This window comes from Nuphar pumila, chromosome 7 (genome assembly GCF_984573655.1).
Source record: "Nuphar pumila chromosome 7, dmNupPumi1.hap1.1, whole genome shotgun sequence".
NCBI classification, from domain to species: domain Eukaryota; kingdom Viridiplantae; phylum Streptophyta; class Magnoliopsida; order Nymphaeales; family Nymphaeaceae; genus Nuphar; species Nuphar pumila.
In genome coordinates, this window is record NC_143255.1 from 33,794,919 (window position 1) to 33,810,327 (window position 15,409).

At 37.3% G+C, this 15,409-nt stretch overlaps 1 protein-coding gene across 1 annotated transcript; it reads right to left on the reverse strand.

Annotated features, from left to right (window-relative positions):
* Nucleotides 1-9,508: 9,508 nt before the first annotated feature.
* On the reverse strand, nt 9,509-13,729 carry LOC149831841 (embryogenesis-associated protein EMB8-like). Its single transcript, XM_090014178.1, has 4 exons — nt 12,836-13,729; nt 10,129-10,405; nt 9,844-9,979; nt 9,509-9,739 (listed from the first exon to the last, which is right to left on the reverse strand). Exons 1-4 carry the CDS (start codon nt 13,606-13,608, stop codon nt 9,699-9,701), a joined length of 1,227 nt encoding a protein of 408 aa, XP_089870304.1. The 5' UTR covers nt 13,609-13,729; the 3' UTR covers nt 9,509-9,698.
* Between the last annotated feature and the right edge of the window lie 1,680 nt (nt 13,730-15,409).

A 15,409-nucleotide genomic window follows, 5' to 3' on the forward strand; every position in this document is an offset into this window, starting at 1 on the left:
TGGAACATCGTATTGGTTTTGCATTGATTCCTCTATGAATCGATTCAGAACCATTGCTTTATTCTCACATTTTGGATTTTATATTCCAACCTACAGGTAATTCGCACTTTTTTTTATTTTATTTTGACTTTCTCATGGGTTTTGATTTCCATTCTACATTTTAGGTATCCCTTCGTAGTCATTAATTTTTCCCGCTTATCATTTTGATCTCTCTAGTGTCTGTCTGAGTCCTGTCTTGATTTTTCGGTTTTCACCATTAGTTCCTGTTTTACATTACTATTCATCTTTTCTTCATTTCACTAATACCACACACTCTTTGATTTCAACTTGTTCTATGCGTTCTGATCTGAGCCCCTGCGTTATGTTCCCATCCCTTGCTCTGTTGGTTGGTACATGATATCCTTTCATGTTTACCTGTCCATGTGTTTGGTCATGGAAACAATGATGTCAAAATAAGAGGATTCATTGTTTGTAGGGATACGTTAAATCAGAATATGATCATTCATTTTGTTGTTTGTGTTTCTGTTTATGTTCATGAATTCTTTGCAATGGAGATGAAGGAAGCCTGCGTGAATCTCCATTATGTTTTATACCTGATGGTAATGGGAGTTAAGTTCCCTCACCACCTGCACTTGATCGTCCATGCTTCTCATGTTCAGCAACATCCATCGATTCCCCTGCAAATTTCATATTATGCATCTAGCAACGTTTCTTCCTTTTTCTTTTTTCATTTCTCATGTTTGCTGTAATTTCCAGTTTACCAAGAGTTCCCTGTTTCTTTTATTTCAGCATCACTTCATGTTTGCTGTAATTTCCAGTTTACCAAGAGTTCCCTATTTTTTTTTTCATCATCACTTACACGACATTAGCAGTTTTTTTTTAGCATCATGTTAGTATCTACTAAAGCCCTCCCTGCGATACATTTCATCCGTGTGTCTTCAGGGACATCTGATTTTCAAAATTATATGCAAGCCGATATTTCATTCATATTAGAATGTAATCCAGAGTCGGGATCTTTTTTTGGATTTCATCTTCAGAAACATTTCCATTAGAATCTCGCTAACAATGCCATTTGTATATAGTAAGAGCATTTTTCACTTAATATCTACATTGATTTGATCTACTTTTTTTTTCTGCATTATTTTGTCTTGCTAACTTGACTGTCGCCATTTTACTCAGTATGTTTTACTATGTCGTGATTGTGGAAATGGGTTAAGCTCCCTTTATTTTGTCGTCAACATTTGATAGGAAGCTGCAATCCTGTGTTTCGATGCTCTGTTCGAGCGTGGGATATACGGTTGACTTGTCTATCATACTCCTATCAGACACATTTTGCAGGAAAGGTTTCTCCACCTTCAGCTATTCTGCTGTAAACAGGAAAAAAAAACAGCTCTTGGTAAGTGCAGTTTCAATACCCTGAAGGAGTTGTCTTCTCATAAAAAAAATGCTGGCACTTCTGCATCGTAGGAATTTTCTAAAAGTCCTGATACTGAATCATGGTATTAACTCATTCAACAAATAGGCTAAAAACTGCATTATTGCCCAAGGATGATCTTAAGTTGGCAGTTCCTCTGTTGTTCACAACCCAACACCAGTCCATGGTTGTCATTAATGTAGATGTACAATACATATGGTTAGCAACCAGTTCACTGAGTAATGGTGCTGGCCTCCTGAGATGATGTGTTGAAATTACTGAAACTGAATCTTAGAACTAATCATTTTTGAAGGATCTGTACCGGGCCTGAGCACCGTACCAGAATTTGGCCACTCAAATCACAACTTGAATCGCCAAAAGGTGAGATCATCTCATTTGGATTTACAAATCATGAGAGGCTATTTCTGTTGAAATTTTCTTTATTAATTTACATCTTTTTCGGTATATCTATCTGCATTTGCCTCTTGCGAATACATATGTAAATCTTCATATGTTTCACTATTCTATCATGTATACATGCATTTACATATTATGAATATATATACATATATGCATTTACTGTTTTATTAGATTAGAGATGGAAGAAGAACATTGCCAAGCACTACATCTCATCACCACCCATCACACTATGCACAGTACCATTTCATAACTTACCTTTTCCAGCATATCATATGTTGTCCTCACGTTGCATCCTATACACTTACCACCTTCATTACCAACAGCCATCTACCACCGGCTGTATCATAGGACAACAGGACCATTTCCTGCAGCCTCTTACCATCTTCCCCACAGGCTTCATCCCCTGCATGTTCACTGATTGTCACTTCACTACCTCTCCAACTAGGCTGAATTCAATTCCAGCTGTTGCCCTCATTCAAGGAACTAGTCCACAATCTCCCCATTGGAAATCCAATCCAGCAGATGCTGCTAGCAAAAGAAAAAAGAAAACATCTGTACCAGCATCAACCACCCTTCTCCACCATTCTGCCGCATTTTCACCTCACATTTTCAGTACAGCCTTCACATAGCTGCTGCATATTCCACTCAGCCCACCCCTTTACTAACCTGCAACTAGGCACTCCACCTCCCTCACAGGCTTGTGTTGTGTCTTTCTGCATCATTAATATACCCTCCAACCTAACTCACCTTCACAGCCACTTGCATATCATACATCTTCCTCACATTTCTTGCACATCATGCATTATTGTTATGTTGGTGACTTCCACAAGCTCCATCGGTTGAGGTAAGTATCACCTTTTCATTTGAATGAGGGCATCTCCATGTATATTTTCCATATGAGCATAGCATCTTAGATTCAGTTTAATATCTTCTATCATCTTTCACACTAACTCTGTTTTGCAGGTAATAAGTTATAAATGTTATTTTAGTTTAGGAACATTAAATTCAATTTTAAATTCAGTTGAAAAGTTGTAATAATTAGGTGTTGATAAAACTTTCATATCTTCCTGTATTAGGTAGAATGAGCAAGCATTGTAAATATCCTGAAAGGCTTGTTTTCATATTATTTTTCTCTTTGTTTCTCAAAAATCCACGAATAGAAACACGAATGGCACGTGCACCATTCTAATAAAAGGTGATTAAATCCTAAGTTGATGATTTACATCAATGGCCATAGTCAAGATGTAAACAAAACTTAGGATTTTCATCTTTTATGGAATAACATTGGATCCACACTGGATCTCTTTCTAAAAATCATCATATTTTTAAATATTTTCTTCTTTTATCAGAGTTTTAACTTAAAATTAACTCAAAATATATATCAATGGTCATAGTCACGATATGTTGAGAGTTAATTTCATTTTAAACTCTATAAAAGCACCAAAATATGTTTTATTCTTCACCTGAATTTAAATATAAATTATTATATAATACATTCAATGACCATAGTCAGGGATGTATTATATCTTCAATCTTATTTTAATTTACTTAAAGAATGAAATATATTTTTCAAATCCAATTCCAAAATTCTTTAAATTCATTTCATCATTTAGAATAGAATTACATCATGTTTTCAAAAATTCTCTTTCAAAATCCAAGTGATTTCCTTTAAATATCTTCTTCACTTCTCAAATCAACCTTCAACTCCTGTAGATTCAAAATACCATTTTCAGATTCTAACCTTAAATTCGAAGTACAATTTTGACTTCGAAATTCATTTTGTATATCCAAAATTCAATATCTCAAAGTTAATTTCAAAGTTCAATTTAGCTTTGAAATTTCTGATTCATCCTCTGATTTCAAATTCAAACTTTAAAATCAAGTTTGTTGTTTATCTTCAAAGTCTTGATTCTCAAAATCAAAGTTTGAGATTGATTCTGAATCTCAAAGATTCAATTCTTCTCAAATTTTAAATTCAATCTGGATTTTCAAAACCCAGATCCGTCTTTCAAAAGTCCCATTTGGGCTTTCCAAATCCAAAGTTAGGATCCAAATTCCATTTAGAATCTAAAACTCAACTTCATTTTGGATCTCAGACTTCAGATCCAGAATCCAACTCCACCTAGGATCTCAGACTTCAGATCGAAAATCCATTTTTTTCAAAATTCAACTTCATCTAGGATCTCAGACTTCAGATCCAATTCCATTTAGAAATCTAGAATTCAACCTCATCTTGGATCTCAGATTTCAGATCCAAATTCCATTTAGGATTCATACTTTAGATTCAAATTTCATCTCGGATCCCAGATTTCAAATCCAATTCCATTCCCAACTCTAGATTTCAAAATCCAAATCTATTTTGGTTTCCAGATTTCAAATCCAAATCCATTTTCAATTCCCAGCTGAGCTTCTTAAATCCATTCCTATTTTTAGATTCCATTTGGATTTCCCAAATCTGAATTTCATCCTGATTTCAAACTTTAAATCTGAAATTCAATTCCATTTCAAATTTTATCTCTATCCAAATTCAAAATTCAATTCAAAATCCATTTCTAACTCTGAAACCTCATTTCTTTTATCTCAGCTTCAAATCTTTTTTTTCAAAGTCAAGATTTATTTTTCCAACTCTGATTATTTCAAAGACTTAGAACTTCACATATCTTTTCTGATCTATCTCAAGTTCCAAGTTAGAGATCATTTCTTCACTCTATTATCAAGTTCGTCTCAGAAACACTTGGAGATTTCAAAATCACTTTTCAAAAAGAGCATACATCCTTGCATTGCACAAGCATGATTATTTGTGCATTTAGATTTAGAATAAATTCTTAGATAATCTTTTAGCAAAGCAAAGAGGCATAAATTCGACCCTTTGTTCGATTACCCCTGGTAAAGGCGTCAGGAACGGTCGAACCTCGTACCGACGAGTGAATCCCGTCTCCCAATTTTTCCCGCAATATTTTCAAAACGGAGGCAAGTAATTTTCTAAATATTTTCAAATCAAGGTCAGGTGAGACCCCGCAAAAGAGCTCCTCTCTCTTCTTTCCTTTTTGTTCTCTTCTCTCTTCTTTTTCTATCTTTTATTTCTCCCTTCAAAAAGGAGAAATAGAGATTAAAAAAGAAAAGAGAAGGAAGAGAGAGAAAGATACAAGAGGAAAATTTTTGCGATGATCACAGGACCAGAATACCATGTTCTCTCTACATCTTTATCGGTTCTGCCAGTGCTGCCCAGTTTTAAACATCTTCAAGTCAAACTTCTTCAGTATGAGATGAGCATAAAGAACATGACTGAAGGTGGTGAACAAACAAATGCACATAATGTCTTGGCCTCGGATATGTCACAAGGTAATAGACGTGGGATTAACGGTTTTCAAAGTGGGGGTAATAGTTTTCAAGGTGGTAGAGGATGTGGCCGTTTTGGACAGGGAGGTCGTGGAATTCTTCCTACTCTAAATCCACCAAGATATTTTAATGAAAGGAATCAGAGAAGAGTGCCTAGATGCTTTTTATGCAATAAGAAAGGACATGTGAAAGTTGATTGCTGGTTTAATCTCCAAAATAAGGAAAATAATAGCGAAACAGGAAACAAAAGGAAATCTGAGGGACAGAAGCCCACTGGAGATATGCAGTAGCTTTTGTTGACAGTTTTATCTCAAATGACTATCAAGCAGAATAAGCAAGGAGAGTGGTATGTAGATTCCGGAGCAGCCACTCATGTCACAGGCAATGTTGGTAAGCTCTTGAACTTATCCCCTTATTTCGAAAAAAGTAGTATAGTCACAGGAGATGGCACACATCATTGCATCACTCGTATTGGAAGTGCACAAATTCCTTTGTCTAGTTATTCTCTTAGTTTGTCCAATGTTCTTCTTGCCTCTAACATTAAAAATAATATTGTATCTTTCTCCAAACTTGTTGACGATACAAATTCTTCCATCGAATTCACTCCATCTTCTGTGTATGTCAAGGATCTTCGAACGAAGGAGACGTTCGCTAAGGGAGAACAACGAGGAAACATGCACGTCCTCCAGGAGGATCCCACTGCTCATTCATCTTCTGTCTTGAAGTCTTCTTTCTTGGAACCAGCGTCACGAAATTTTAAGTCGCGTTATACATATGTCTATGGTCTTTCTCAATGTAATAAGCCAGATTTGTGGGACGGTCGTTTGGGTAATTGTAGTAGTGGTTTCATTAAGAAACTTGTGTCAGAGAATTTGATTCTAGAGTCTTGTCTACACCTTATTTTGGATGCTAAAAAGTGTTCAAGTTGTCAGTGATGCAAGAGTCATGTACTTCCTTTTAATCTCGTTAATGAAAGAGCATCAAGAGCTTTTGAAATTATGTATTCTCATGTATGAGGACTAACTCCATTTTATTCTTCGTCTGGGAGTTAATATTATGTTTTATTCATTGATAGTTATTCTCGCTTCACCTGGATATACTTCATGAAACACAAGTTCAAAGTTTTTAGATTATTTCAAGACTTTTGTGCACTCGTAAAAAAAATGTTTCTCTTCTAATATTATACATTTTCAATGTGATGGTAAAGGTGAATATTCTTCAAATGACTTTATTGATTTTCTTCGAAGTAATAGGATAAGTAGACGAGTGTCTTGTCCACATACCCCTCAACAAAATGGAGTGGCCGAACGGAAACACCGCCATATTGTTAAGAGTGCTATAAGCATGCTTCATGATAGTAATGTTTCTATTAATCTTTGGACAGAAACTTTTCACACAACAGTACATGTGATTAACTGTCTGCCTATGGGAATTCTAGAACACAAGCCTCCTTATTTTACTCTTTTTGGGCAACATCCTGATTATAATGACTTGCGTATTTTTTGTTGTGTTTGTTATATTCATATTGACAAGTATCTGAGAAATAAGTTTCAGGATAAAGCAGTGAAGTGTAGGTTTGTTGGATATGCGAATGATTATAAAGGATACAAATGTTATGATCCTGTAACTAAACGTATCAAGATTTTCAGAAATGTTGTTTTTTATGAACAAAATTTTGAGAGCACGTCATTGTCTCAAGAGCAAAACTCACCTTGAAATGTTGAAGTTTATGATCCCTAAATGAGTGCAGAATTGTTTTCAAGTGAAGGGGCGACTTGTCAGCCATTTTGTGAAGAATTGAGCTCAAATGGACAAAATCTCAAACCTCTAAATACTTCAGAAAATAAAAGTCCTAAAGAAATTCAGAGATTCTTTGGCTAAGTTTATGTTCGAAGAGAAAGAGATCCTGTCACAGACAATGCATAGCAGAATATGAGTCAACCTCCATTAAGAAGATCAGAAAGGATACGTCATCTCATTCAAAGGTGGGTCAACTACGATAATTTATTCATAGATTTTCAGTTGTTTATATCACAAATTGAGAAGCATGATGAACCAGTCAACTTCTATCAAGCCATTAAATCCCATAAATGGATAGAGGCTATAAATGAAAAGATGGAAGCTCTACATGAATGCCAAACCTGAGAAATTGTTCCTAGACCCGAGGAGAAAAACGTTGTGGGGTGCAAGTGTGTTTATAAGATTAAATATAAGCCTGATGGATGCATTGAGAGATATAAAGCAAGACTTGTGGCATGAGGTTTTACACAAGAATATGGGCAAGATTATGATGTGACTTTCAGTCCCGTGGTTAAAATGGGAACAATATGGATTGTTATATCTTTGGCAGTTGATTATGGATGACAGTTGAGTCAGTTAGATGTAAAAAATGCATTTTTACATGAAAACCTGAAGGAAGAAGTTTTCATAGAACAACCCCTTGGATATGCCGAAGGAGATCCCAAAGGCTATGTCTGCAAACTGAAAAGAGCCCTTTATGGGTTAAAGCAAGCTTTTCGCTCTTGGTTTGAGAGTTTTTCTCTCAAAATTCAAAATTATGGTTTTCGCAGATGCTCTCTTGATCATTCCATGTTCATTTTCAAGGATAAAGATATTACTACCTAATTACTTATATATGTTGATGACATAATCCTTAAAGGCAATTCAGACAGTAAAGAAATTGTTGATGCAAAATTTCAAGATGAAAGATCTTGGTGATTTAAGATATTTTCTTGGGGTTGAAGTGGATAGAAAAGATAATGTTTTAACTCTTACACAACATAAATACACTCTTGATCTTTTGAGCAGGGCAGGAATGACAAATTGTAAACCCCTAAACACGCCTAGTGTTTTGCATCAAAGGGTAAGCTCTAATGATGGAGACTTATGTAATGATCCGACTAAATATCGAAGCATTGTTGGGATGCTTCAGTATCTTACCTTCACCAGGCCAAACATTGTCTATTCTATTAATCAGGTATCTCAATTTATGCACGAACCAAGAACTAGTCATGTTGATGCTGTGAAGAAAATTTTAAGATTTTTGAAAGGAACCATTAAAGATGGTCTTCTTTATCAAAGAAATTGGCCTAACAATAAGGGGCACAAAAATCATCAATTATACAGATGCAGATTGGGCATGGGATCCAGATGAGAGAAGATCGGTTTCTGGATATTGTATATTCATTGGAAGAAATTTGGTATCATGTAGTAGTAGGAAACAAAGAGTTGTTAGATCTAGTACTGAAGCATAATACAGGTCTATGGTAGCCAGGACAGTTGAAGCTACATGGGTCAAACATCTTCTAACTGATCTAGGAGAAGGAATTTCTCAATCATTTTTGTTGTGTGATAATCAGAGTGCTATTAAGATTGCTTATAATCCAATACATCATGGTCGCACGAAATATATTGAGATAGATCAACACTTCATCAGACAGAAGGTTGAAGACAAAGAGATTGAGCCTCAACACATTCGCACAAAAAGTCAAGTTGTCGACTTGTTCACTAAAGTCCTAACAAAGCATCAATTTTGGTTCTTAAAGAACAAGTTGTCCATGGTACAAGACCATGAACAACTTGAGGGAGGGTGATAAAACATTATTAGACGTGACTGGATCTGGATTGGATCCAAATCCGTGCGTCTGATCACATAATCATGTTTTATATTGTGTAATGGCATATTTTGTAATTTGTTTGTATTTTAAACCTAATGTATGTTCAGTTACATATAATACTATTAGGGCACGCCTATTGCAAGTCTGGCTACCATTTTTTCTGTGCATCTCTTTCTCTTTCTCCCTCTCTCTATTTCCTGTTGGAACAACATTGTGGTGGCTTCCAAGTATCTGATTCACAAAATATTTTCACTTCATGCAAGAATGTTGGAACTTCACTTGCCAGGGGTTACAGGCGAATGAAGTGCTTCCATCATTCATTGGGCTAAATCAGAAGACGTAGGCAGCTTCAACCTAGGAGATTAAGATTTGACAGAATAAACCCAACTGCAAATGATTTTAGGTCATGAATGTGCAAGTGCAGTTCATTTTGAATTTCATATGTTATGGAAAATTCCTCTTTTCCATGAAGTAGTTTGTCTTCATATCTACATTACGAAACACAAAAAAGGAACCTGCAAAAGAAAAATCAAAAAAGAAATCTATGGCTAAGAAATCATCTTTGAAAAAGAGGCGTACTGGCTGCTGTAACATAAAATCGGCTTCATCAACTGAGCTATATCCAACCTTTTGAATTTACTGACAGTTCAAAGCATTGGCTTTTATTCATGGATATGGACAGCTTAGATGTAGACCATGGGTTATTTTTGCAGTAAGGCATTATAAGTAAAAAAAAAACTGGCATGTGATATAAATATGCCCAGATGCATGATAATAATGCATCACCAAACAAATGAAAATTAACAAATCATAACAATTGTGCAAAAGTGAACATAGATGCAGAATCACTTCAACGTGACAGCATGTGGCAGAGACAAGTTCCCTAACATACTGCTACAGAAAGTCCATCAACCGATTATTTTTCTCTTTATAAACTTAACTCCATCCACTGAATTCAAAAGAAGACAAGAAAACATATAGGGATTAAGCTTAATTCGCATGCCTGTATGAAAAGCACAGGAATCTTCACATTCACAACCAATTCTCTCGTACTCGACTTCTTGTAAAATTCTTCAACGCTATCAAATCCATAGGATACCATAGAGATTGCTTTGTCAAAATCACGCAAAGATGTTGCAGACAGACCCTCTACCACATTGAAACCCTTTTCTCTTCCTCGAAAGAGTTCCTGAGAGCAATAATATAAGGTTCAGTTATCATTGAAAAAGAACAGCAGGTTTAACAGTGAAGTTAATGTACTAGCTCCAGATAACAGATATATATTTCTCTTTGATCAGCACAAAAACAAAGCTGATATATGTCGGTACAAGAACCAACCTTGTTAGCTCGTAGAATGTCTTTCAATCCTTCTGTAAACTTTTGATCTGGAGTAATATGAGAAGGAGATGACCTAGTTGCTTCCTCTAGATCAAAAGGATTGTTAATGCATGTGACAGCTGTGAGCGGTGATCTCTCAGAAACTTCACTAAGGTACTTGATCAGCATATTTGCTCCATATCCCCAGCCAACAGCCAGCAATGTCGACCATGGCCTCGACTTGTTTATAAACTGTACAGCTGTGCATACATCATCACTGTCAGCAGCTGTAAATAACCTACATAAAAAAGCAGTTAAGAAACTCCTACAATTGCAACTTCCTCGGTTTTTCTGAAGTAACAATATGAGTCACAAAAAATGAAATGATTTAAAGTGGCAATATTATTCCTTACAATAGAACATGTACTGGAAAATCTTAAGTACTCCATCAAAGTTAAGGATAGACAAACGAATTCATAGCACAACCTCAAATCAGGAAATTAAAAAATAAAAAGAAAGAGAAAAAAATAAATCAGTTCTTTCAGTGATAAAATCCATACTGCAAAAAGGTGTAAAATGCCCGAGCATGATTCTCCCACAGACATTACAAATAGAAGCAAAAGAAACCAGCTGCATATAATAACAGTGGTGGACAAACTAAGAATTTAATAAATTAACTCCTAGCCTAATTTCCCTAATTTTCTGACAGGTTTTTTCAGCATTAGTTAGAAATCTCATTCTAGTTGTGATACAAAATCTTTTCAAGAATAGTGTACCTTAGTAGGATGTCCTCATTAAATAAGCCATCTCTAACACCAACACAGCAAGGTATGACATTAGGTCACATCATTTATTGTAATGTTGATGCTGAAATGCTCACACTAGAATGCTGCACACAAGAGGTGTACCTGACATTTGGAATACTGAAGGATTGGCTTTCCGCTTTCCTAGCTCGATCATTTTCTGCCACATGGCTTCTCTTCTACAGAGAGAACTCTTTTAGGCCAGAGTCGAGAGCTGCAAAATAAAAAAGTGGACAAAATAGAGACAGGCCTGCCAGGAGGCCACATAAACAATGGTATCATTTACAATATCCATTTTTGGCATTTATTATTTATGTACTCTTTTGTACCTAACTTAGCATATATAATACCAGGCTCAAGCTGCACAAGAACATGAGCCGATCTCATACTATATTGAGCAAGCTGGGGTAGGTTAACATGCTAATACCATGTATTAGTCATGGTGAGCTACATATATGGCTGTGTTTAATGTGGGTATTTCTGTTTCTAGAGTAGGATCTTCAGCTCAAATTAAAGCCATGGAACAAGAGCCGCAAATGTAAATTAGAATTGGCTCAAATTTCAAAGTTAGAAGCTTTTGAGAAATTTGAGTCTGCAAAGCATTTAATCAAAATTTTAGAGAATTAAAATGTTTGACTTTTATTATATCATTGTAACCTTGCGATGTGGAGGGTATCATAGGCATATTTTGCATGGATAATCATGGTGTAGTCCATCCCCAACCACCACAACACCCCCCCCCCGGTCTCCCTTCTTTATCAAGGATCACATCCCTACACTCCGCCTACCTTATCCATATGGACTAAGCTCTCCTTGTGAGTTTCATCAAGCAACAACAAGGGAGGAGGACTATACAGCCCCCATCCCATGTGTCTCAACAATCGAGATAAATGTTGGTTGTAGCACTTCCTTCACAAGCTTACCAAGCCTTAAAATACTACATGTTGAGCCCATGCTCCAGCTCAAGTGATAAAACAGGCTCAAGTTGAACTCTTTTTATTACATGGAAGAAGTTTAACGGAGCTTTTGTGAAGCCAAGCCAAAACATGAAAGCAGGCCTGTTCGGAACCTTATTTATTTAGAATCATCCCTTGGTGGCCTGCTATGGGGATGAACCTCATTTTGGAGTATCCCATTTTTTCCATGTAGCCTTTTTCCCAGTAGTCCCTTCTGGAGATGAGGTACAAAACCTAGGTCTGAGACCAAATATCAGGTAGCTAATACGTAGACCAAAAGAAGCCCTAGCATAGGAGAAGTTAAGGTGCTGCTTAAGGCCCTTAAACCCATAGGTTCATAACGAATAACAATGAAGCAGAAAGTGGTGATGATGAGGGTGGTGATGCTGATGATGATAATGTCGTGGTCACTGGGGATTATGATGCTAAATTGGCACTGTTGCAATACCTTCAATAAGGCCTCCAATTTGAATCCCATTCAACTTGCTTATCATGATAGTGATGGAGAAAAAGATGAACACGATGATTCTTTTCATTTAGTCACCCAGAGAATGATTGTTGACTATGTTTTAACCAAGTAGGCTCTAACGATTGAGTTAATATGGAACTAGTTTGGCATAAGCATCACGCAAACAATGCCTTTGAGTTCAAAACACAGTGAGATTGTTCTACTATACACTGTGCACTGTAAATAGATGGTTCGTTTTCATTGGATTTTAGCTCCCTTTTCGTGTATACAAACATCAGTTTGAAACACCAATACACATTGCTCACTGAAAAAAAAAGTAAATAACAATAGTGGTAACAATCGCATTTCAACACAGCATAAGAAGACCATACATGAAAAAAAAATCAGAACAACCAATATCAATTCCTCAACTAACTGCACATTTCAGTAAAGTATTTCATTAGGAAAATAGACAAAAAATAAAAAAAGAGAGGGAGAAAACAATCGTCACAAACTCCTACCGTGCAGTGGTCACCGGCGAACCAGCGCAACCTCTCGGATTCATCACGACCGGAAAGAGACCATGTCGGAGCGATTCTTTCACAAAATCACAAGCCCATTTGTCCCAGCTCCCGTCTGTCGTCCCTGGAATAACCAACACCGTTGTATCCATCCCTCTCTCCTTCCTCAACTCCAAGTCCGCCGACCAATCCAATGAGATAACTCCGCCGTCAGGAGTGCTTAAACAAAGCCTCTGATACGAAACCGCTCGATCAGAACTCACCAGTTCACCCAATTCTTTCCCGGGAATCCTCCCATCCACCTTAACAAAATGCCTCCCTTCCTTCAACAAATTCTCATTCAACTCCCCCAAACCCCTTCCATCCGCGAACGAAATCGACGGGCAGCGGAGCATCACAAAGCGGTTGAACGGCGTCGGGCTCGTGATAAGAATCCACTCCCCGGCGCCCGGGACCTCCTTCTCCCCCCGCCGCGAAAGATACAGAGCTGCGCCGGACATAAGCCCTAGGACCGGAGCGATCAAAACGATCGAATCCATCGAAAAGCCCGAAACTGCGGAGAGCAACGAGTCCGAGAGCACCCCGTGTGCGAACTTCGCGATCGATTCCTCGAGGTCGGGCGGCCGGAGGAAGGCGACGGTTTTCGAGTGGGTTTTCGGGCGCCGACGTTTCCACGAGAGAGAATTATCGGGAATGACGCTTCTGTGACCGAATTGCTGGTGAAGAGAAGATTGAAACAAGGGTTTCTGAACGAGATTGGCGTACGTCGCCATGGTTGAGAGCTCGAAACGAGCCCCGAATTTAGGATTTAGGATTGGAAGGGGAAAAAATACTGTTTTCCATTGTATCTGAGAGAAGTAGAAATTGGAATTAGGATTTCTTCTTCTTCTTTCTGATCATTCAGACTTCAGAGCGCTCTCATCCGTGAGTGAGACAACTGTCTGGATGGAAGCGAGCGGCAGAAACTGGTCGGTTATGATCCAGTTCATGCTCAATGAATCCAAATCCGAATCCGAATCCGAATCCGAATTTATGAGAGTAAGACCGAAACATAACCTGCATCAGAAACAGATTCGATGGAGTAGGTTTGCATTTGGATCCAAATATCGGATCCGGTGAACCTAGGTTGGAAACCGGTGCTAGGGGAGTCATCCGTCAACAGGTCGGGCCTTCACGGGATCCGGTGAGTCCAAACCCAGATCCAATTTTGAGGTACTGTTATCCGGACCCAGATCCAATCAGACCTACATGGCTAACCATATCCTGGTCCTATAAGAATTACATAAATCAGACCCAAACTATACGTAATACTAATACTTTTATGTTTTTTTTTTAATTGAAAAAAATGTGGATCTTAATCAGAACTTGGGTCAGACCCAGGTCTGTTATGAAAATTTATAAGCCATACTCGGCTCCATATATTAATCGGATCTTAAGGGTCCAACCCGAGTTCTTAATTGAAGCTTCTTATTTAATACCATCCTGGATTCGACCTGTATGGTTAGGATTGAGTCATACCCGACACGTTGACACCCCTATGTAGTGCTATCAATGGTTCGGATCTGTCTAGCATTTGACTTTAACCTGAATCTGAATTTTTGGGCATGGTACAAGAATGTCCACCTGAATATTATTTGGATCGACCCAAACTAATTCAAATGGTATAAAAGTTGCCTTTGTGCTATGACTTGTCTCTGATATCAGACCTGACCCAAATGTTTTATATGTATTTTAAGTAAAATATATATTTTAAACATTTTGTTAATTGAAGGGGCCGAGTTTGGGCTTCATTTTCTTGACCCGACATATCATAAACCCAGTTATATGCTATTGATCATAGGGTCGAATGAGATAGCTGATGGATAGTTACCTCCCATCTTTCCTTAAAAAAAGAAAAAAGAAAATGAATGGATCATATTTCGGCCAAGACTAAACAGAAATTTGACAAGAAAGTGCTAATCCATATTCAGATCTTATCCCAAAACATCAAGTCCAAGTCTGATTCAAAGATACATTTTTGGCTCTACTTTAAAATCCATATCCAAAAATAATGTGACGGATTCGAATAAAAGAGTTTAATCGAATCCACTTGAAAACAGCATCGTTGAAAATGTCTCAGTTCAGTACACCATTTGGCAAAAATAGGGCTCAACTACTTTTTTATTTACACGGAGAAACCACCCCCAGGATCAGAGACCTAGCCGTGTTGGCTTTACCTGCCATACTCAACCCAATTTTGGTAGACTCATGGGTTCGGGTCAGATAAAAAATCTAGACCCATTTCAGCAGGTCAGTTTTGGGGTACAAAAAATATAGATATGAACCTGTTATATACCCAACTCATTTTTTGACTGACCAAACAGTTCGATACAATCAAAACTCAAACCAGACCAGACCTGAACCTGTTGTCGACCGATCCGTTGCCCATGCCATGTAGCCTTTATGAAGAAAAATGTTGAGCTTGTCCATGACAATTTATCTACTTTCAATGTGTCTCAATGTTATTGGATTCATGCAAAATGTGTACAAAAGTACACACTTTATTTGCCTTCAAGATATCAGCCGCCACAACAT